Below are 24,118 nucleotides of genomic sequence, written 5' to 3'. Positions count from 1 at the left end.
GAGAAAGCGGACTGAGACATTGTTTGTGGCGATTTATTTCTTTATTGTAAGCTCCGTTTTACAGGCAAGAAGAAAACAAGAATTCAATAAATATTAAGTTTTTCAAGACAAATCCAAGGCAGAGTCCTTCATCAGGCACCATGAGTGAGGGACCGTCTGCTGCATAGAATATGCGGTATAAAATCCCTTGAAGAATTACAATCAACATGTATCAAGTCAACACAGACAAAAATAATAATAATTCAGTCTCACACGTCAAGCATACCTTTGTTAGTACAAAAAAAAGTTCAAGAAAATGTCAGAACTTTACATCCTTAATTTAAAAGTCTCTAAGGTGCCCACATTGGTGCAACATTTTAAAATCCCTTAACATTATTTCTTAGAAAAGCAGTACCAAAACTATGTGAGGGAACAGTAACAGTTAGTAAAACGGTTACAGCATTGATAGTGCAATTGTCGCATAAAGTGTTCACATATCCAAGGATCAAGGCAGAGAGAGAATTCCCTTAAATAAAACGAAAAACAGGAAGAAAATAACCATCATCATGGCAGCACAGCCATTTGTCATTTATATAGCACAGACGTTGAGTCTGTCAATCATGGCTTCAGGTTTTCATCAACAGACTGAAGGCTTACATAAGCAAGAGACAGACGGCGCTAATCTTGAAGGAGGCCATAATTGACAGGAAAGCTCCGTCACTTATTGTTGCTGATCCTTCAGTGGATCTTGTTTCCACTTTAAGACAGACGAGCGTCTCCTGAGAGGATTTCCAAGTCCTTCTAGGTGGCACCACAACAGTGTCCTCTGTCAGAGGATCTCAGTGTTTACACCGAGCTGAATTATTCCCTCCGTCATCTGGGCCTGCTGGGGGGCATCAGGGCAGCTCTGCCTGCAAGCTAGAAAAACAAGCACTGTTAACAAACGTGATGCTGATAAGCTTTCTCTCAGTACAACCCATAAATTCTTACTCCAAACACTCAAGTTATCTGTCTCAGTGGTGGCCAGGAGAAGTTTATGTGCTTACTGACTAACTCTGAGCCACCGCTTGCTCATAACACTGCTATGTTGGGACAATGTCCAAAACCACAGACTTCTTTATAAACCTGAATGCCCTGAATGACACCAGGAATGCCTGAATGCTAACTGCCAGGATTTGGAGGATGGAAACTCTGGTTGACTCTGGATGCCGTCTGAATACGTACCAGCTGAGTGTGTGGCAGTGGAGACAGGACTGCAGAGGGCTTCGGCTTCACCGGAGGCATCGGAGGCTTTGGCTTCATGATCTTAGAAAGGAGATGTTCACGTTTACAACACAAGCAATGGCAATTACAGTTCCAGCTGGGGTTTGGTTAGATTCTAGAAACCACAAGAGCAAGCTAACTTCTGAAAGTACCCAAATTAAAATTGGATACTTTCAGACCCTCTCTTCACAGCCTCCTCTCCACAACCTAGCTCAGCAGTTACTGCTCTTTGTTGTGGGAGTGTGCTTTGTGCTAACTGGGTTAGCTGCTTCATCTGATTTCAATAAAAAAAAAAAAAAAAAAAAAATTGATGAGCTTATTAGAGGCCTGTGACTGCAACAGACACTAGACTTTCTTGTTTTTTCCTCAGAGCATATGATTTACTGTCTGCTGTCAGGATGTTAAGAGATTTTCAGCGAATATAACAACTCACCAACCTCAACTTTAAACGTGTGAATGGGAACAAATGAAGATTATAGAAATAAATGTGACTTACCGGTTTTGATGCCAGTGGTGGCAGAGGTCTAGATGGAGGTAGGGGCTTATTCTGAAAACAACAAGACAAAATAACATTAAAACGACAACAAAGCACAATTTAACGAAGCAAACAATTTGTGTCATTAAAAGGAAATTAGCAATATTGTTAAATTCTGTATGCAGGTTTACCTCAGTGTAGATGGGCTTGCTTGGAACAGTTGATGGCTGCATGAAGGGCCTTACAAACTAAAGAAAAACATTTTATAATAGGTGTTATGCCATAGTATATAAAAATTGCCATTCTAGATATAAAAATATGCTACGTCTAAATAAAGACTCAACGCGGGACAAGATTACCTGTTGAATCTTTGATGGCTGAGGCACAGCTGGGAATTTCTTAGGTGGCTGCAAGAGACAAAAACAGAGATGAGATAAGGCAAACTGTCTTTTTTAACAATAATCTTTACTGTTATCGCATCTTAATTATAATGACTCGATCACATGCAAAGAATATTGAGTTGCTTGCCCTTATTCCGAAAAAGACAACATTATCAAAGTCTTATAATGAAAATGTTTAAAGTAGGTGCGTTCCTCTTTCTTTGCTGCATGCATCTCTTCCCTCGCCCTGCAAACTGTTGACTAAGCGCAAGTGCAAAGCTGACCGTAAAAAGGCGAGAGGCTGCGTGTTGCAATCTGCAAATGTGCTTCATGTCCAAAGATTGCTCCTAAAACATGAATAATATATGCATATCTCACATGTCACAGTCAGCTAATGCTACATTAGGAGGTTTAATTCATAATATCGTAACAGAATTTGCGGTTTTCCACACCCTTTATTGTCACAATCTAAACAATAGTGGAAAACTAATGTGCATGTAAACATTGTCAAGCGGTTCGCCTGTTTATGATTTTGAATAGCATTCATGGAGCACATTGGTCGTCAGCGTGTGGATCAGGGATACTTTTTGAAGCTTTAAATTTAGGCTAATTACCCAAAACTAATCTACACAGTGACATTGTATTAGATGCAAACTACAGTTGCCACAAATGTAAATATAGACAATAAGATGTCATAATATGACTACACTCTGGTGCTGAAGCTCACCTCTGGAGCTGCTCTGCTGGGCTTCAGCGCCGCAGTCTTTGGTCTGGCAGGAGCAGTGGACAGAGGTTTACAGGCTTGAGTGGCTGAAGACTCCACAAATATAGGCTGACTGATCTGTGTGGTCCCAAGACGAGGGCTGCCTCGTGTACTGCTCGACCGAAACAATGGGTTGGTTTGTCCTGCGGTAGACTGGAAACATCTATAAAGAAAATACAGACAGAAGCTAAGATTAAGATTCTGGCGGATAAGATAAACAGTTTTGTTTATCGTTTCATGAACAGAGCGATTTAACGAACACTGAAGGAAAGGAACAACTTTACCTCTTTGTAGGTCTCCTTTTTCTCATGCAGCACATCAAACTCCCAATAACCAGGACTAGCAGCAGAAGTAAGCCAACCACCAGTGACACGATAAAGACCACCAGACGTCCCTCTGTACAACACACACAATCCCACACATTGATTACCATAATACTCTTTTACTGCTCAAGGATGAGCATGTAACTTCAAATGTCGTCACCCCCCCCAACCCCCCGGAAACAAAATGTACTGTAATGTCATTACTTCATTTGTACAGACTAATGGGGGAATTCCATTAAATGAGTGTCTGTTTGTGCTCAATGGAACAGAGCACAATTGTTTGCGAGTCCATGAGAAATCTACTTCAAGTATTAAATCTTGGTGAAAAACAGTGAAGACACAGGCAGCATGGTCATTAGAAGGTCAAGCATACACAGAGGCAGATACGCAGACTGTCGGTGCTTAGATGTGCCACAAGACAAGCATACCATACCTTCAGGCAGCTCGGACTGCAGCACATCGCAGTAAGGCGGCGCCCAGCCGGGGTTACAGTGACACTTGCTCTCATGGTTACAAACCTGCCAGAGATCACACTCACAGTCATGTCATGTTGTCATGGCTCATAATGTTCCAAAATGTTGCGAGATTAACAAACGTCTTACCCCGTTGTTGTTGCATTTAGCAGAACAGTCGTTTGGTCCGTACACTTTTATGTTTCTAATGTCTTGACACCGTTGGTTGTAGCATACCTGAAAGATAATGTGAGGACATTGAGGCAGGGGGCCACAGAGGTTTTGTTGATACAAACTGCGAACAGCAACAGGGGCAGTTTTCCTCATTTACTGAAGTGCTGTACTTAAGTACAGTTATTAGGTTCTTGTACTTTACTTCATTATTTCCTTTTTCTGCTCTCCTATTTATTTGATCATTTATTTATTCAGCAATCGGAAAACAAAAAGAAAAACGAAACACTTATTCCGATTCCTATGGGTGACTGCCACTTTGGCAAAGTAATATTTTCACACTACATCTTTACTTTTACTCAAGAATAACTTTTGGGTACTTTTTACACTGGTTTTCTTACCATGTTGTTGCCACACTTGGTACCAGTAGGGACCTTGCCCAGATCTGCAGGGTAGTTATCTTCGGGTTTCATAGTTGCTTCATTGCATATAATTCCATTTCCCACTTTGTTGAAGAACTTCCTGGATGTGACCGGAAACTCCCAGCCACCGGAGCAGTAAAGTGTCCCACAGGACTGATCTCTGTAACCAGAAACCACAAAGTAGTAATCCCAAAACCAACAGCACCACACTGTTCATTAGGCTATGACAGAGCTGTTTTGGCTTTTCATTACATACCGGCTTGAACATCTCTGGCTAAACAGTGTCTTTCTGCAGTTTCCATTCTGGGCGAAACAAGCATCTGCAGCTACTTCGGCATCTAAATGGAACAAAATAAAAAAACAAAATGGCTGCAGACTAAAGATTTTTGATGAATCAGATATAAAGCACATCTAAACCTCCACCGGTGCTCTACCTGGTCCCCAAAGTCTCTTGCAGTGTTCCTGTCGGGAAGGACACTGTCCATTGTAGCAGTATCCTTTTCCACGGTTGCAGGGAAGGCCATTTTGGGTGTAGGCGTCAGTCGGACAAGAGGCCGAGAAGCCAGTGCAGTATTCTGGCAGATCACAGTCTCTTGCCTTCGGTCGGCAGACGCTGCCTGTCGCCTTCAGCTGTGTAGAGTGTAGAGAATCACAGATGGTGATGTACGGACGATTGAAATACATACACTCGCACATAACCGGCCAGACGGCGCAGTCAGACAGTGTCTAGCTGAATGGTAACACAATTAGCATCAGTGTTACTTCACACATGTAGAGAGGACATAGTGAGTATTTCTTACTTGGCAGTTGTGGCAGCACGCTCCCTCTGCACACATAGCTCCCGCATTAAGTTTGCAGGTAGTGGCATTACAGCAGGGATTCTTGCATTCCTATGAATGACAGCAGGGTGCAGAATATTACAAACCACTCTTCTTTGTGTGCTGAAATGTTATTGTGTTAATACACCCTGTGTGCACAAACCTCTACAGTGCCACAGTCACACTCCTCTCCAGGCTCCAGGAAAGCATTTCCACACACCGGCCCTCCGTAGATACGATTGGTAGAGGGAGTATCCAGCAGACAGGCAGGGTTGACCTCATCCAAGAACCTGCCGAGCTGCTGCCGACTGCAGCTGCTGAACAGCTCTGGGAACACCATGCTACAAAAAGAGACCCCCAGAAAAAGGACAAAGAAGGTATTTAGTAGCTTTACTTTTGTTTAAGAGCAGTCATGTTTTTGGGGAATTTATGTGCAGGTTAAAAAGTGAGCTTACCCAACACTCTCAGACATGATGCAGCCTCTTTTGGTTGTCAAGGAGCCACAGACACAGTTTTCAGTGTCATGGGACAAGCCCAGGTTGTGACCCATCTCGTGTGCAATAGTTGAGGCCACTCCAATCGCGTTATTGTTGTGGTCCTGGAAAAAAGTGAAGTAGAGTAAAAAAACTGTTTCCATTTTAGAAACACTGAAACTTTGCATTTATTAAACAAAAAAAGCACATTTACCTCATTGACAGCTCCAGAGTTGGAGGTGCACATTGCATTGGTGTTGGCTAAGCCAACAGTGGAACCCTCAAAATCCACACCTCTGAATGAAGAAGAGGAAAAACGTTCAGACACCTGCATTTACAGCTCAACACATCATCTTGGCATTGTCTTTTTAGTAAGTCTTACGTGATAAACTGCGCATTGTCATGTTTGGTCCTTGGCAGCAAGCTACGTTGACGCCACTCGAGGAACCTGCCTAGGGTGACCTCAGGGTTACTGTTGACCTCTATCTGATCTCTGTACGACCAGATGTCCAGACCAACCAGCATCACGCGAACACCCAGAGGGCGATACAGCTGAAACAGAGCAGCATGTTAGCACAAACTGGAAAGGGAAAAAATTCCCCTAAAAGTAGGTCTATCTGCTGCACTGGTAAACCACTGTTGGTTCTAGAGCTGTCTGATGGTGCATTCATGATGGCTCTTCTCTTTCAGAGTATGCAAAGAGGATTGTGTGATATGTGTGAAAATCTTCAGCTTTGGTGTGAATATTCACAGTTAAAGTTAGATTTTCACAGCGAGAGAACTTTTCCTTCATTTTATTGGTCAGATTCCAGTCAGGAAAGAACAAATAGTATCAGGACAGATTTCTTACACGTGGCTGCACTGCATTGTGAGAAAAGTGGAAGTCTTATCAGCTGGCAATGAAGAAACGCTAAATCACTGGCAAAAATACACAGAATACTTTTGGTCCAGAAGGAGAAATTACATAAATTACACAAAATTAGCTTTTACACTCATTTTAACTTCATAATGCCCTTATTTTATAGTCCTGGCTGTTCCCCCCCCCCTCAAGATCAGGAGATAGTTTTCTTTTTAACAAGGCTGAATAATCTTAATTGGCAGATTTCAGAGAAACAAACATACCTTGTCCACATGGTTTGCTATTTCAAGCACTCTGCCCTCTATTATCTTCTTACTGCCATACTTTTTATACTAAAAAGAAATGATTACATCAATTAGTAATACAAACAACAGCATTTCAGATAAAATACAATCAGTCTGTGTGTCAACATCATTATCGTTAAAAGACTACAACTACAATAACAGACTGAGTCAGAGAGAGGAAAATAAGGAATCAAACCTCTGTGTTGTCGACCACCACGACCAGCTCCACTGTCCTGGGTTTTCCTAACCCTGTGCGTTCTTTGGTCTGAGCTCTGCTTTTCTGAAGAAGACAGAAGGAGGAAGACATCAACAACAACAGGTGCAGTGTGTGTGCACACATATAGTGGCTGCACACATATATGGTTTGGCAAGTTGTATATTATAAACTATTTAATGGCACCTTTCAAAACAATGTTATAAAGGCAAAAGAAGAATTAATACAATCCTGCATCAACATGAAGTTTATAAGTCAGCAAATAAAGTCAGGGTGAATTCAAATAGATCCAGTAATCACATCCAGTCATAACTTCCAACAATATTAACTAATTATCTGTTACCGTATATTTCTTTTTCTTCTTTTTCGTCTTTTGTGCTTTTGTAACCATGTTCCCTTCTGTAAATTCCCTTTGTTTTATCTTAATTAGTGGTACTGAACGGAATACCGATATTTGGGCTGATATATCAATATACATACACTTTATCGTCCAAAATGACATAAACCACTCAAAAAATTGTAGTATTTCACTCCATACCACTTTTGCTTTTAGCTTAGAATCATCAAATGTAAGAATGACTAACAAAATACTAGATCTCAGATCTCAGCTGTAGGCTCCAAACCCCGGTGTGTATCTAAATGTGTCCACACTGTGTGTCTTTACCAGACTGCTGAGCTGGAACAGACCAGACGGACGAGCTCCATGATCATAGAAAGTGGTTGTGTTTCCATGGGAACAGGAGCTTCTCTTCCTCCTCAGGTGTTTGTAGTTGTAAACAGCGTGAAGACCCTCGTCACTGTGAGCTTCAGAGCTCTGTTTGTTGTCGTGCTGTCCCGCCTCTGTGCCGGCCATGGGTTCGATAAGGTACATTTGGTCCTGCAGGCGCACAAACCCCCTGTAGTGCAAAACAGGAACTTCAGGGTGTTTTTTTTTTTTTCCTTACTAAATCTTCAACATATCTAAATCACCAACAGATAGATAATAAATACATCTATCGTAACAGAAATGTATTTATAGCAGGCAGGGGGTGGCTTTGAACAGAGAAGTTTCTACGGCTTTTGTTGATTGGGTTACAGTACATTTAGTCTTAATGGTCTTCGTGATGAAGCAAATGGATGCTGAGGGACTGAAGCTCTCTTTGGATTGGAACACAGTCTCAAGTCATCATGGATTTAATTACATTTAGCACTCTACTTAGAAAAACAATCATCTTTTAGTAATTAGAAATACAGGATGAAAAAATGTTCATCCAGTATTACTCACTTGATTCCTGAGCACAGTCCAACACTGGCAGAGGAGTCCTCCACTCCCACAACGTGCCCATGGTAGTAACAGTGAACCTGAGAAGACATGCATTATTTTTTCAAAGACTCAAAAGGATAAATTTCAACACACTTCTTTTTCTTAAGCATTGCTGTCTAATTTGCAGAAGATATTGTGTACTGTATGTGTCATGGTCAGATGAAATGACAATGTTGACCTTATATGTCGTTTCCTCTTCCACCTAAGACTCAATCATGCAGTGTGAGATGATGCATCTCTCATAAAGAGGAAGTTTGTCGTTGAGAAACTTAGGTTTATTTGGAAATGTGATATTCTGAAATAAGGAATATGCTGGTATGTATTGCATACAATGTCCTTAACAGGACTTACATAGATGTTGCTGATGGAAACGATTCTTATCTAAGGCATTTACTTAAACATGAATTTAATGTTCTGTTATTTGTGCCGGCAGCCTTTAAAAATATTGCTACAAGTATAAATACTGTACCCATAAGTGCAGCTCAGAAATTTAAGATCAAACTTCTAGATGCAATATCTGCATGTTAGAAACCCCGCTACAGTTCAGAGCTGTGACATACATTTTAGATTGATGATAACATTGTTTTACAAAACCACAAAAGAAGAAATCAGATGTGACTAAAGCACACACACCAGGTGAGTAGGTGGCACAGGATATCCAGTACTTTATGCATTCAAGCCTGGATAATAAGATGAATCTTTGATCATATATAGCAGCCTGGTTTCAGACTTCTGAGCCACCCTTATTTCCTTTTTACTCAGTGACTTGAAAAGAATCAATGAAGTTAAATGAAATGGAAGAGTATATTACATTATAAAAAAAATATATATATATATATATATAAACAAAAATAAATAAAGATGCACCTAAATCATCTGCATTAAACTTATGATTCTTACAGACTCAGCTAAGTAAAATTTAACCACATTTTAATTCAAGTTGATCATAAATACAGGGCTTATGTTGATGTTAGTGAAATAGTAATGAACAATGCAAAGCTACATACCCCATAATCTGGTGTAGTTGTGACTTGGGCGCCCTGGTCAGAATAGTGTGTCACAGAAAAACTGTTCCCAATAAGATCTCTGAAAAAAAAGGATGTTTTTTTATTTTTTATTTTCAATAATATTGACAAATCAAGAAAGAAAGTACAACATGGGTAGAAATCTACCAGAATCTAAGGGAACAATGTAAGTTTTCTCACTTGTTCTTTTCCAGGTACAGAGTGTAGTTTTGGTCTGCAATCGTCAAAGAATACTGGAGTACATCAGGGTACGTCTGTGCACAAACACACACACACACAGAGAAAAAATTAACTGTGTTTTTAATCATTGATGTTTTTAAATAAACTGATAAAATAACACAGTAGAGTGTGTTACCTGGTGTGTAGCAGCATCATCATCACCACTGAGAGATGAATCCTTCAGCTTCTGAGGTATCACTGTTTGGTACTTCATCACATGAGGTAGAGTCCTCACACTGTCCGCAGCTGCTCCTGCAAGTTTCAGGGATATTTTATGAGACCAAAAGAAATCAAATGAAATACAAAGAAAAAAGTAAAAGAGAGAGAGAAAAAAAAACAACAGAATTCGCACCCCATGAGAAGAGGAAAATCCATATAAAACATCCAGAATAGTTCATGTTGCTCTACCGGACGGACTGTTTCATTGTGTGCTCGGCAGTCTGTGAGAAAAAGAGAAGATATCCAGCTCTCCGCCCCTCTCCGCTGTGTAATATCCTGACAATCTCCATTTGAGGCAGAGAGACCTCATGAGTCACAACCGGAGCCTTTAAAAAAAAAGTTCAACGTGGTGCTTTAAGAAATGAATCTTATTGTCCGAGGTGCTGAGAGAGACACAATGTTGGCTTATTTAGCAGATTACTGGGAAAGGAGGGTCGGCTCTGTCCTGGGTTTCCCCTTCATCGTTATGACTGTCACAAATTGTAATGACACTGTGGGATTACTTTAGACTTCTTTTATTTCTATAAGACATTTAGAGACGTTCTTTGTTACTGTGTATGACTCGTAAAACACACATTTTTAAGTTAATAATTAGGAAAGTTCTTCTGATAATTATTATTATTTTGTGTGTGTTAAGTACCCAGTACCCTCTACTCAAACTGACAGCACACGCAACAGATCCCCATGGTGGCCTTTGTCGCCATCTTTTGGTATAATGGCGGAGCTCTAGAGTCGCTCAGATGTTTGATAAAAAAAAAAAAAAAAAAAAGATTATTCCTGAGGGAGCGTTTGCCAGTGAACATAAATTGTAGGTTGAGTTTTTAAATATAACTTAGCACGTGTTCGTTTTATGAAGTGCGAGTGGTAAAGTAATAAAGGCTGCCTAACCTAAATGGTTGTTGCGCAGCGGAACACAGCGGTTCACAGGCTTTAAATAGTATTTTACATATGACACTCAAAACTAAAACAGAACAAACAACAGGAACAAATACTTAACGCTGTGACCTCCTGTCACGGGTCCAAGACCATAATTTGCAGAGGAGGAGTAGCCTTAACATAAAACTAAACAAATTTAACCAAATTACCAGGCACTAATTTCCATTGCCGGGGCCCTCGGGTTTCTGCCGGGGGGCAGTTTTCCAGCAGGTGATCTAGCCTTTGTCAGCTAACACAATAACAGACTGTTGTAAAACCTTACCCTGTGACAAATCAGACACGGCCCACTGATATCTAAACATGGGCTTTGTTGTGGCTGCCTGGAGTTGAGGTCTGCTAACCTTTTCCATGCCGAATCTCGCCAGCTGGGGGCGACAACGCGCCATTTTGTTCTTTTACAACCGCCAAAAAAACCTTATGTGACGTCGTCATTCCGCGACATCAACAAACCAAAAACAGAACATGCACAAAACGCGGCGTTCATTGTTTCGGTAACAGTTTACAGAGTATGAAAACGCGCGAACAAGATGCTGCAGCCAGAACTGGCCCGACTTCTTGCAGGGGGACAGGTGTTATTAAAAAGCTGTGATGAAGACTGTCCGTCAGGAGACACGCACGAACTGAGACAGCGTGAGGCTGACGAGGGAAACCCGTTCAACTACACCCCACAGCTCATCCACCTGCACAAGGACCACCAGCTGTTTGAGGTAACACAGCTACTGAACCGACTGAACATCGCTCATCCGGTCGAAGCTCTTGGATAACATCCGCCAAAAATAAGCATTAGCTAACCCATCTTGTCAATGCTGTTTACAGGATGGAGACATTCACAGACACATGTACCTGCAAGACCTTTACATCTCAGAGGCAGACGACAAGACAACACTCAGGTATGGAGATCAGATTAAAGCCTCAGTTTCAGCCTATATAGTGGCTTGTTTTTTTTAGTTCGCTAACAGGCAACACACTGAAACTCCATCACTGTGACCAAGCAAAGACAAGCAAAGAACATTAAGGTACACACCAACAAACGAACAAACGCCTAAAACTCAAATACAATGAAAATATCATTCAAGTAATGTAAATGACAAGTGATTAGCTAACTCAGTAAAACAATCGAAGACAAAATACCACAAGCTCCTGGACATTAAAATTAAGTCATCTCTCAAAAGTTACCATCGCATTGCTACTATTGAGGTAGATGGATAGAATATTTTGTTATGATATGACTTGTATAAAACCAACTGAATCATTTTGGGTGTGACTAATTTTTGGGTATGCTTTTGATACCATTTTCTGTCAGTACATTTTTCTGTTGTGTATGTCATAACTCACTTTTACTGACCATTATATTGTTTGATTGGGTTGACAACTCTGTGTTTTCTACATGAAACTCTTATATTATTTTCTAATATCAAACTTCAGTGGGATTGTGCTAGACCAGGGGTCACCAACCTTTTTGAAACTGAGAGCTACTTCGTGGGTACTGAGTCATACGAAGGGCTACCAGTTTGATACACTCTTCTGAAAAAACAAATTTGCTCAGTTTGCCTTTAGTTATATATGATTAATGATAATCATCTATGTGAAGACACTGATCACGTTAATGATTTCTCACAATAATGATCAACAATGACTTAACAATATATCAATATTAAATTTTCATTTTTAGAACAGGCCTGAGGGCTACTCATGTGGTCCTTGGGGGCTACCTGGTGCTCGCGGGCACCGTGTTGGTGACCCCTGTGCTAGACAAACATACACAGTTGTGACATCCGCATATCCTGATAGAAATAGTTTTTTATTTTTTTTATTTTACCTATACCACCTTTCTCCTCTTTTCTTAGTGTGTCAGAGTTTGCCTGTCACATCTCTGGCTGCAGCGCGGTCTTCAGCACTTTGGAGGAGTACGAGCACCACTACAACTCCCTGCACAGACACGTGTGCTGCTCCTGCCGCCGCTCGCTGCCAAGCGCACGGCTCCTGGACATTCACATTCAGGAGTGGCACGACTCTCTCTTCAATATCCTCGCCCAGAGGCAAGATATGGTACGTTACTGAAAGGACATCCCCTGAGCTTGTGTTCTTTCTCGTGGCATTTTTATTGTTTGATACCTCCTTAAGGTACGAGGCAGAAGCTGCATGTAAAGTGAAGTATTTCTAAACGTGCTTTGAAGTTGAACACTAAGGCTTTAAAACATTTTTCAGTACCAGTGTTTGGTGGAGGGCTGTGGCCAGAAGTTCAGGACAAGTAAACAAAGGAAGGACCATCTAATAAGACTTCACAAGTATCCCCCAGACTTCAGATTTGACAAAACCAAGAAGGACAGAGGGTAAGACGGCACTTACAACATCTTTTCCACTAGGTGGCAGCAAAAGGTCAGTTAAACTATTAGTCAGTGCAAGGTGAGCCCAGGAGACTCCAGGTCAACGAAACATGGACTCTCCTGGGCTGAACCAGTCTCACAAAAAGGCATTTTTTGTGAAGTTGAAGCAATATTTCTATTTCCGTGCGATTATTTATATTCTTTTGCTAACATAACATGATAAGTCAAGTTATAGAGTGACACATTCTCTTGGCCTTTTTATCGAAACCCTTGTGTAACTCTGTGAACTTTCCTACAAAAACTCAACTACCGTGTGAATTGTATTAAATGCTTTTTTTGTGTTTAATTTTTCTGACCCAACACAAATTTTCCCTAAATATGAAATACTGATTCTTTGACATCATATCTTTTTTTTTAACAGAACCCGCGAGACGAAGAGGCAGCTCCAGCACAAAGACGCAGCCATGGAGGTAGTGGACGATGTGTGTGAGTCTGAGGGTGTGTGTGAGGTTATGTGCGATGTGCTGTCCGACCAACCCGAGCGCGGGGAATCCATGGAGACGCATGTGTCCAGAGACGACGAAGCCGCTCGCATGGCAGAGTCCGCCTCTGCCGAAGAGCACGCAGGCCTTTCTGCTGCGGCTCACAGTGCAGGGAATACAGGCACAGAGCCACCAAAACCACGTTACTCATACAGGTTAGTTTTTAAAGAAGTCTGCTGCAAACCACTGGATGTTTTCAGGCTGTTTTTAGCTCAGTACTGCTGCACTCAGAGAGGCCATGTTGTCCCATTTATTAGATGTTTTTAGTGCAAATTTTCAGCCACATTTTAATTTATTTAAGGTAAAACTTGTGCAATTAAGCAGTCAAATTTGGCTTAAACAAACTGTAGGGAGGCTTCTTTATACCATATATGTGCTGTTATATAATTAATATATATGTAATATCGTAAGAATTTTTTATACAATTGTAATTTGAATGTTAAACAATCTGGGATACAAAACAACAATGTGTTCCCTCTCAGGGTCCCTGCAACCGTGTGCTTTGGTCACGGCTCCGTCCGAGGCTTCAGAGGTCGGCGGGGCAGGAGGAAATGAAACAACCAGAGTTGAGCCTTCTGTCTTTTAAGATGTCAAACCTTCTTGTAACATGTCTACTGTCACATTTCTCCTTAACTTGAAATAAAATGTTTTTGCAAAAAAAAAAAAAAAAAAAAAGTGTTCTGTGAGGTTTATTTCTGTTACATGACTCCCATCTCATTTCACTTTCAGCCTGTCAGAAGACTGAAGTGTGACAGTTAAGGTCTTTCCTTATAATAAACTTTATTTTTATAACAGTTTCCAAATGAAAATGACAGAATGCACCAAGTGGGATTCTGATGAACAGTGTTATACTGATGGAAAGTTTGGCTTTCAAAAAAAAAACTAAAAGCAAATGCATGTGTTTTTTTTACTTTAAAAAGAATGATGCAGTGCAGCTGGAGGCGGTGTTGAAATGACTGGATGCAGAGGATTTGTGCAAAGAAAAACAAGGAAAATGTCAGAACTTACACAATAGATTTTTAATAACTGTATAAAACACCTTTCCACCCATCAGATATAAAATACACTGTACAATAATGACCGACGTGAGTCTGTCGGTCATGCTGAGCATTTGGAGAGTTTGCAAAAATAGTTGATGACTTTTATTTACACTGACTGATGAAGCTGTGGACTCGGACTTTTAAGAGCTCTATGAACACGTGTGCAAAAAGGTTCTCCTTTTGAGGTAACGTGAAAAAAAATGATAATTAAATTTTTAAATGACAATAGGAAATCAGGATTATTTTAGAATTTGTTTATATTTTTTAATCTTGTGAAAATTATTTAGAAGTTAGAAAGAAACAGAACTGTGTGATAATGTTGTAACAGTTAATTCACCTCGAGAAGAAACTTGTGAAGACACTTTATTTTATTACACCTACAACCAAAAGGCACTTATCAGCATTTTCCTCACAATCTATCGCAGATGGAGACCCACTTTGTGCTGCCTCTTTAGCTTCTGATTATCATTTAAGGTAAAATATCACAATCAGACCTGTTTGTAATGTATTTCTTCCACCTTCAGCTTAAAACAGGAGGCGACTGCCAGCCACATTATGAAGTCTTAGTCTGAGATGAATCAATTAAAGTAATTCAGCTAATATTATGGTGTGTGTTTGAATGTGGGCGATTGACACTCGTGTTTTTCACTGTTTTCTATAACATTTAATCTGTTCTTATAAAGTGAGAACTGTTCAGAGGCCTCGGGAATGGAAATAAACATTTCACAAGGACACTTGAGTGAGTCACCCACAGCTGTTGCTTCAACTCAAAAGCTGCAGACCTTTTCAGTAATAATGATAATTGTCATCTTCCCTTGCGACATTAGATTGCAGTTTCTATTGCAACAGAAAATCGAAAACTGTAATCCGACAAATGAGCTCACTGAGAGTCAGTCATTAATAAAGAAAAAAGGTTTTACCGAAGAGACCTACACTGCAAAATTGACCATGTTAACAAATCAGTGACCGTAAAAGGAAATCTTTTATGTTTCATTAATACCGAAAGTCATATTCGTTTAAAAACTTGTGAAAAATGACAAAACTGCGTCTGTTTACACTTCCCTGACCGTTTTAAAATGAAGGCATGTTCTACAAATATTTTCACACCAGTGGATGTTCCTCTGTAGCGGATAACATCATGGATTAGATTGAATATAAGATTTCTGACATTTTGACTCACAGGATGGACATTTTTTGCAGTGCTGGTTATTTGCTGTATGAAGGCATTTTTTTTTTTTTTTAAGGCAACTGTCCCAACGATGCAGTTCAAAGTTAGTGCAGGTTAGGACAAGTAGTACATCCCATATGGTCCACTGAATAGTCCCGGGACAGGTAGGGCAGGCCGCGGTCCGTTCAGGGCCCCGTACAGGGACGGTGCGCCCATGGGTGCGCTCAGGGGGAAGGGGAAGGCGAAGGCCGGCAGCAGCGGCTTCGCGGCCAGCTTGAGCTTCTCCAGCTCGGCCTCCTGCAGTCTCTTGGCCTTGGCCCTGCGGTTCTGAAACCAGATCTTGACCTGGGTCTCTGTGAGGCTGAGGGAGTTGGAGAACTCCGCTCTCTCCGCGATGGAGAGGTACTGTTTCTGACGGAACTTCCTCTCCAGAGAAAGCAGCTGCGAGGTTGTGAAGGGAGTTCTGGGTTTCCTGTTGTTCTTGTGTTTCCGTAGATTGCAGGGGGGCGGGCTGGGGAGTCCTGGAAATAGATTTACAAAGTCATATCATTAGGATGGAGAATATGTGATCGATATGAACTAACGCGGTGGATTTCGATTTGATATTTCCACCATGCACGAGGAAAAGTGAAGCCTGATCGTAAACAAATATCAAACAGAATAGTTTTTACATTCACTGTACAATTTTTTTGATTCTCTGGAGAATCCTGGATCAGGTCTTCACTGCACTGAAAATAGCGCATATTTATCAGAGTAAAGTAAGAAAGAGTGTCCTGAACTCACTTGGAGGGGATGCGCAGGGAGTCTGACTCCAGGGGCTCGCCTCCTTGTCACTGAGCTCCACCGCCTCCTGTTTGAACCGATAAAGTCCCCTCGGTGACGCACACTCCGTCTCCTCCACCCGGACTGAACCAGCTGGCGAGTGAAGGCTTCTGTCCGGCGTCCTGTCCGATATGAGGGATTCCACACTGAAAGGTAGATCTAGGCTTTTAGTTTTACATCTTCTGACAGATGACAGGTCCAGCTCGTCAGTTCCCATGCCACCAGCGGCTCGGTCCTCTGGAGAGGTCTCCCCCGGCGCGGCCGAGGGCGGTGATCCCTGCGCAGGATTCATTACGCACGACTGAGGTGCCATACAACCAATTTTCCCGCTGCTCTCTCCGTTGCTGTTTTTGTGGCAGTGTTTTCACTTAAGGGAATCTGTGTCATTAGCCAGCTTCCTCCGGTGTTGCGCAGCTGCGTGGTACACTTGAGTTTTTACGCACGGACTCGCCTCTCCCTCAGTCAAGTGGCACGAGTATCTCTCTCATCTTGCCGCCTGCCTATCAGTCGCCCGATGACTCCACGTGACTCGGTTGAAACGGTTTCTGATAGGCCAGGCTTGTAATTACAGTGTTGTGGTCCATTTCATGCTCCTGTGGTGCCTTGACAGATGTAAACCTCCGAACAGGGGCGGAGCGCGGACTTCTGAGACTCCAGGGTGAAAAACCCCCCCTCCCCAAATGGCCTTCTCCAGCTGTGGGCTCCTACATCAGCCATCACATCAGCACCACCTTTGTGCACAGCACTGGTGCACTGGCATCAAGTTTAATTTGTCTACAGTTTAATTTATTTTCTCTTTTATTTCTGCTTTAATTGAGATTTATGTCTACATGTGTGTTATGAATTATTGCTGTTGTGAAGCACTCTCTGCTCTTGAAAGGTGCTACTCAAACATCTACAGGATAATGCCCACCACAGCAGAAATGATTAAAAAATGTCAAATTCAGTGCAAAAACGTATTTGCTAATTCGAAATATTACCTGATAGCTTAATGATTTTGTTTGATATTAATAATATTTGAAATTTCTTTTAAAAGTTTGACAATTTGTTTTCCTGTTTTCTCTCATATCAATTTAGCAAACACAGGATTTGGTTATTGTTGTTATGACATGGACTGGAAAATGTCTAGAAAATATCTCACCACACAAACTCTATACTTGAATAGATTACTTTAACTAAAGCTGCACAAATCAATATTTTATTGCACTATATTGCACTAATCAATATTTTTACATTTACTATATTACATAACTGTGACGTGAGAGATGTTGCTTATGTGAAGAACTCAGAATTGTCGCCCAGTTCTGAAGTTCTCATCAGCTATTCAGAGGATTGTAGCTGCTCCCAGCAACCTTTTTTAAAGCAACATTAGGTAGGAATTGGTATTTAGTGTGATGTAGTGCCTCCGCAGTCCCAACACCACCATCGCAAGTACAAAGCCCAGGTTTCCGTAATAGTATTATAACTTGCAATTACAGATGAGCTAGCTAACAGCAGCTACAGTTAGCAGTCAGGAAACTCACAGAGCAGCCAGGGGACATCATAGAGAAAGCCAGAAAACATTTTCTCCATTGAATATGATCCAGATTCACTGATCCCATCGCGCCCACCCAAGTTACATAGTGCAAATAAATGTGATTGGGGCTGAAAGAGAAACCATTCACCCTATTATTTGTCAGTGTAGCATTAAAATGATTTTCAAACTATTATTCTGAAGTAAAATAACCTTACATAATGTTGCTTTAAATCTCTAAAAACCCGCTGTCCCATACCTGCTCAGCACCAAATGTTTGACAGTCAAAGTTAACAACTATCTGAGGAACACAGAGGAGCATTTAGCAGCTAGAGAATCACTTCTAACCCTCAGAAGTTGGTGGAGGAGCCCAAAACAGAGCTAAAAGGAGCGTGAATGTGGCCATCAGGTATATAAAATTACTCCTGTGAATTCGAATTCTATCTTGTGTCTTCCAAAGTTAGCAGCTCGTTTATTTGCCATATCAACATAGTGATAATATGTCAATGTTGTGTTTACATCTTGTTCTGCTGCCCCCAAGTGGCCCAAAAAAAAACCAAGTAATGCAGGTTTCACAAAACAAAAATTGACCCAAATAACAACTTCAACTTCCCCAGATAAATAAAGGTTTACACATAACATTTTTTTTCGTTATGTTGCCAAAACTATGGTGCCCTGCTACTCCTCGTTGTTGGGCCTCATCTTAAGAGCTGTGCTTGAGAATATGTTAGCTGCAGTTTATCTCCATATTTCATTAAAGCAGTAGGGCAATCTAGGCTGTGATTTACAGTACTTTTTATACTCTCAAGAGTTATTATCACTATAAATTTCCATCTTTGTGTCCTGTAATTTAATTATCTATGGCTGTGTATTGCCCATACTTCAACCTATTGTGTTCATTGTGTGTAATCCCTTTGAGAGACACTAAAACCACAACTAATGCTGCAGAGGCCCATTGAAGAGGCCAACCAATTTGGTCTTGTTTTGCAGCTCTTCAAATCAAGTCAAATCATTTTCAGTGAAACCCAATATGTGAGGATTTTTCCCTCATATGGGAACTGTTGTCGGGCCTGCAGCAGCACACTGACTTTATGTCTGCAGGACAATTGGTTAAATGGAGTTAACAGTTTCTCTCCCCGAGGTACATTTCTGCTTTGATCCTTCTGCGCCTGGCGCCTGTCTGCTCTCTCTCCCCCTCTCCCTCTCTGTGTGACAGTGATAGATCGCTGGGTAACCATACAAGCTTTCAATGACTGTAATTTAGTGCCCAACAACATTACATTCTCCTCTACTTACTGTGAATATTACCACTCTCACTCTCCTCGTGTTTGAAAAGGGATGTAGGGCTGTCTGTAATGTTTTGTTTCTCCTCCATTGTTTTATAATGAATAAGTAAATCATATTTCCTGCTTCTCCCTCAGTTGCACGCACATGCCAGTAAAGTCAACAATGAGTATTTTGGTTTGAGAAATGAATATCTATCTATAGCTCAGTAGCTGTACTGCAGTTTTTTTTTTGTTTAACAAAAGTATCCTTGTCATTTCTCTCTGTGTATTGATTCAATATATTTGGATATATAGTGGAAACAGATAGATAATTGGCAAATTGTAGCTTTTTTGAGATGCCAGAAAGTTTTCATACAGCCACCAACATGCATTTATGTGGGGCTTGGCCAATACCAGAGACATTTAGAGACATTCTCTCCCCATTAATCTATCTCACCTCTGCACTACTATCTTTGTTAATATGTGGTTGTCTGTGTTTTATATATCTTTTATTTAACATTGTTATTTTTACTTTAATTTTTACCTATTGACTGCACTATGAACGGCACGTTGGTCAGTGTGAACTGTTATAAATGTGCTTTTATAAATAAGGTTTACTTACTTCCATTTATTTGGCTCTAAAATAAAAACAGAGACGTGATTTTTGGAGGAGGAATCCCTCCAAAGCTTAGAAGGAAACATTCATACCTGTACCAGTCAATTTATCATTCGTGCATGTAATTTATTGATCTATTGCTTTAAATATGGACAGCCCGGAGCTTACCTTTATTGTATTGTTTGATTATTAGCGTGCTAAAAAATTCTAGCAATTAACTGAAAGTACAGCTATGACTGATGGGAATTAAATTAGTTTTTGCTGTATTTGTTATATTTATATGCATAGGATAAGGGTAGAAAGCTGCAATATGATGGTGATGATAATGTGGCCAGCAACCTCACATCAAAAGTTTGACATGTGGGTTATACTGTCCATCCACTTAGACTGTGTGTGAGCATCAAGCATCAATGCTAGAAACACAGAGTCCACCTCTTTTCGTCCTGCTGCAGTGGATCACAGTCCGCCTATCAAGTGCCACAGCTTGATCTGGTTTGTTGAGGTGGAGACAGGTCTCTGACAAAAATGTGGGCACAACAGTCGCTGATCTCACATTTTTTGGTTAGCATGAGTCCCATTTGTCGACTTCCTTTTCCTACGACCGGACATTATCCAGGAGCAGCCTTAGACCAAGTTGGATTAGCATGACTCTTATCCCAACTCTCTTCCTCCCTGGGGCGGTCGAGCTGGTCAGGTTGGATGGTTAAAAGACTCTGTGGGCCGCGATTGTTTCAAATTCCGCTGATCTTAATCCAAAACACCTGCTTACTTCTCCAATGCTGATGACAGTATTTCTGCCATGGGCAAAAAAAGAAAATGTAGCATAATTTAGAGACGCTACTGGCCACTGCATCCTCATGTGCTGTAGCGCTGTAGCCTTTAGCCATTGTGACAGGTTTAGGATTTTGGAATGAATGGACTGATGCGTGCCCCCTCTAGTGGTAATACAAAATAAATCAAGAAATCAATACAAGTCTGTTCATTATCAAGCGAGACAGCTTCTTCATTTGAGGATATTCACCATTATATAGATTCTCTTTTATCCTCATAATGGAAATAAACCCCAATCAACTCATCCTGAGTGTTCTGTTCAGGTTCTGGAAAAATATTCGTACCGTATTCTTCTGTTTATTATTCTAGTTTCACTCACAACCTGATCTGCTTCAACTGTTATCAGCCTGAGTGAACTGTACGCACACACACACACACACACACACACACACACACACACACACAAATTCAAACACCTCTCTGAACCCTGCTGGCTTGCCAGAGTGGGGGATAGTTTAAGGAGGTAATTGTGGTTTCCAAAAGAGTTCTGCTTTTGAACTGAACATGTTGAAGCAGGCTTTATATATTTCATTTTTTAAATATTCCTCTTTCATGAGAATTGGCAGGGCTTACAGCTATCCTAAGCAAACTTTGGGGAGGGGGCCGGAGTGATGTGGGATAAACATTTATGAAACACACAGCGGGGAACTTTGTGGTGAAAGTGTATCGTCTTTAAAAGAGACGAGAGGCCTGCCTGGTGAAGCATAACAGAACATTATCCTGTGTCTGAGTGGACCTGCCAACATTGGCATGTCAAGACGTCAATGGATTTGAGATCACAAACTTTTCTTTCCTTGCTGGCATTTACAATAAATCACACTGTATGACTTCTCTTAAAAAGACAGAATAAAGTGCTGATTGCTGTACACACAAGTATCATATTTGTGATTTGGTCCATTTCATGCAGTGAAGGGACCCAGTCAGCTTTGCTCTTGTTCTTGAATTGGTCTCGCGTCTTGAAACACAAGTAACAAGTTAAGCCTTGCAAGAATATAAAATAAATTTGTGTCCAGTCATACCCAGAGTCTCAATTGTAAATATTCCAACATATCTTGAACGTTAATAACATATTATGGTTAAAAAGAATAAAAACTACCCTGTCTTCACCTCATTTCATCTACAAAAAAATCTCTGGGATATCAGTCACGTGACCTTTTTCCAAAAGTCTAAATTTAAAACTTCAGAACCTCTGAGAAGTTTGCATATCATTATCATTATCATTGATGAATATTAACTTTTCTGTGACTAGGTAGCTTCATGCCATTGCATGATGATCGGGTCACGTGCCAGATAATCCCATACTTATCAGGTCACATGGCAGAATCAAAACGACCAAAGCTACGGCTAATTCTACCATAACACCTTCCATGAGATGAATTGAGATGTTGACAATTTGTTTAGTTGAACCCACTCACCAAGCAACAATCTTCACTTGTGGATGGCACCATGCTTGCCACAATCACACCGTAAATTGACATGATTTACACGGGTGTAACATTAACTGCTGGAATAATAAAGTCAAGCATACAGGCTCACTTGGCTCCAGCTCTGTTTCACTCAGGCCCAGTCATGCCAATCATGCCAAAGAGGATGTGGAAGGCCTGAGGTCCTCCCAGTGATGTTTCTCCTTATCTGATCTGAGCTTGAAGGGAACTGCAACAACACGTCAGCTTTGATTAGTTGTTTCATCATTCCCACCGTCAGCACATTGTGATATGTGAGCTTCTGCTCTCTCTGGGCCCACTCAGAATCAGGTCTAACCTGTCGACTGGGACAAAGGTCAGATATGACCTGCTGAGCGTGTAACGTACTTAATTTTCTCCTTCTTCCAACCTGCCTCAGGTGGTAAGGAGACTCGGATATCTTCCGAGAATATTTCTGAGGGTGTCGGAGAGTAAAACGAGACGCTTTACCAAGAGAGACTTAAGGCCACTTAAGGTAATTCCTCCTACCCAACACCTTTTGACACAGTGTGTTTGGACCTCCCTCTCAAGCTTTCTCTTCTCATTCTTAGAATGGTACTTCTGTCAAGTGTACAAGTGCATGCCCGAATGATTGCGCACCGTTACCCCATTCGAACGCTCATCACATCCTGCCCCTCTCCGCAGCGCACACACACTTTCCTCCCCGCTTTTTAGTTGTGTTTTCAGATGTGGTTGGAAGGTCTAAGGGACCTGTTCTGTTTGAGTTTACCTTTTCCTTTATTGGTCATAGTCAGTATGGGTATCATTGGGGCACTTTTTCAAGGGAGGAACAAACTACATGGTGTCAGCAAAGAATTAACCTTGAGCCAGCCATTACTGTTTTTTTCATCCTGTGTTGCATTTACTTTGCGAGGGAGCTGGATTTGCATGATCATGTGATCTTACAAGCGCTTGTGGCTGAACCACAGAATATTCATACACATTTCCAAAGCAGAATAAGCTGGACTTGTCTGTTTCAGCCCTTCATTGTGAGAATGATAATTTCCTTTTTTGAGAAGGACATTCTGGGGACTTACATGGCAGATGATGCTTGAAACCTTTGTAATTACCTGATGGGTTGTTGATTGGTTAAGTGCTTTTCATTTATCCTCTATATGTTAGCATGAGTCGGCTGCCGGGGGAAAGTGTTGACAGGCGAGCAGCGAGCGGCTTATTATGCCTCTGTGTGTTTTGTGTGTAGGATATTGGGTTTGGTGACAGGAAGGCGCGTTCCACATGGCGTCTGACAGAGACGAGCAGAGTGGCTGGCTGATGGGCACTCGGCAGTGAGTCTTTCCCGCAGTGCCAGGTGCTAACAGGTGAACACAGAGATATTGTTGCTGTGTTGTTGTGATCTGGGAGGAACAGAGGGGGACAGAGGGAACCGGACACCCTCTCTGGACCTGAAACAAGCCAGGGGTAAGGGTGAGCTCAGTGATGGCGCTGACAGCGTGGGGGGTGGGGGGGGACTCAGATGGTAGCCTGCACTCAGTGATGATAATGAGGATGATGATGATGTTAGAGAATGACCCACTAAGAGAGGCTAGGGATGTCAAATTATCATAGACTCTTTATTGTCTGGCCATGATAGCAGATGTAGGCGTTGTTAGTATGAGGGTGATGACAGCAGAGGAGCTGGGGACATCACAGGATTAATGCAAGTAAGAGAAACCCGACACACACACTCACAGAAACACACACTCAGAGGCACAGCTCTCCTCGGAGTCTGAGAAGCTCAACTATAAACAACTGAAGGAGTCTAATGAGAGCAGCGTTCAAGTTTGTGCAGTATTTGTAGCAATTTTATGGTCAAATGAGCCTGATTGAAAAGTTTTATCCTCCATGTATCCTACACACAGTATTACCTTCTTGTTTTTCTTTCAATCTGTGACAGTTCCCCCGCGTCGCCACAACAAATTGATAGCAAATTGAATCCCTCAAATGTCCCTGCCA

General features: G+C 41.3%; 3 protein-coding genes across 5 annotated transcripts; 1 reads left to right on the top strand and 2 right to left on the bottom strand.

Annotated features, from left to right (window-relative positions):
* Positions 1 to 26: 26 nt before the first annotated feature.
* On the bottom strand, positions 27 to 11,056 carry adam8a (ADAM metallopeptidase domain 8a). 3 transcript variants are annotated; one of them, XM_030441398.1, is made up of 25 exons: positions 10,920 to 11,056; positions 9,560 to 9,675; positions 9,385 to 9,458; positions 9,187 to 9,265; positions 8,141 to 8,217; positions 7,541 to 7,772; positions 6,859 to 6,942; positions 6,642 to 6,710; positions 5,902 to 6,071; positions 5,734 to 5,815; positions 5,502 to 5,644; positions 5,210 to 5,387; positions 5,029 to 5,118; positions 4,663 to 4,858; positions 4,485 to 4,566; positions 4,208 to 4,388; positions 3,786 to 3,872; positions 3,617 to 3,701; positions 3,145 to 3,256; positions 2,825 to 3,023; positions 2,077 to 2,124; positions 1,909 to 1,965; positions 1,739 to 1,789; positions 1,204 to 1,284; positions 27 to 897 (listed from the first exon to the last, which is right to left on the bottom strand). In XM_030441398.1, exons 1-25 carry the CDS (start codon positions 11,008 to 11,010, stop codon positions 853 to 855), a joined length of 2,709 nt encoding a protein of 902 aa, XP_030297258.1. In that variant the 5' UTR covers positions 11,011 to 11,056; the 3' UTR covers positions 27 to 852. The 3 variants fall into 3 exon arrangements, with proteins under 3 accessions (XP_030297258.1, XP_030297257.1, XP_030297259.1); XM_030441397.1 differs by having other exon boundaries at positions 10,841 to 10,964; XM_030441399.1 differs by lacking the exon at positions 10,920 to 11,056 and adding an exon at positions 9,776 to 10,040.
* On the top strand, positions 11,015 to 14,109 carry znf511 (zinc finger protein 511). Its single transcript, XM_030441477.1, has 6 exons — positions 11,015 to 11,285; positions 11,395 to 11,468; positions 12,426 to 12,627; positions 12,787 to 12,911; positions 13,327 to 13,602; positions 13,930 to 14,109. The coding sequence occupies exons 1-6, from the start codon at positions 11,106 to 11,108 to the stop codon at positions 14,000 to 14,002; spliced, it is 930 nt and encodes a 309-aa protein (XP_030297337.1). The 5' UTR covers positions 11,015 to 11,105; the 3' UTR covers positions 14,003 to 14,109.
* Positions 14,110 to 14,444: 335 nt separating this feature from the next.
* msx3 (muscle segment homeobox 3) lies at positions 14,445 to 17,044 on the bottom strand. Its single transcript, XM_030441486.1, has 2 exons — positions 16,439 to 17,044; positions 14,445 to 16,176 (listed from the first exon to the last, which is right to left on the bottom strand). The coding sequence occupies exons 1-2, from the start codon at positions 16,788 to 16,790 to the stop codon at positions 15,770 to 15,772; spliced, it is 759 nt and encodes a 252-aa protein (XP_030297346.1). The 5' UTR covers positions 16,791 to 17,044; the 3' UTR covers positions 14,445 to 15,769.
* Positions 17,045 to 24,118: the final 7,074 nt, after the last annotated feature.

This window comes from Sparus aurata, chromosome 15 (genome assembly GCF_900880675.1).
Source record: "Sparus aurata chromosome 15, fSpaAur1.1, whole genome shotgun sequence".
Lineage (NCBI taxonomy): Eukaryota > Metazoa > Chordata > Actinopteri > Spariformes > Sparidae > Sparus > Sparus aurata.
Note: the sequence above shows the minus strand (reverse complement) of the source record. Positions and strands in the feature narration are given on the sequence as shown.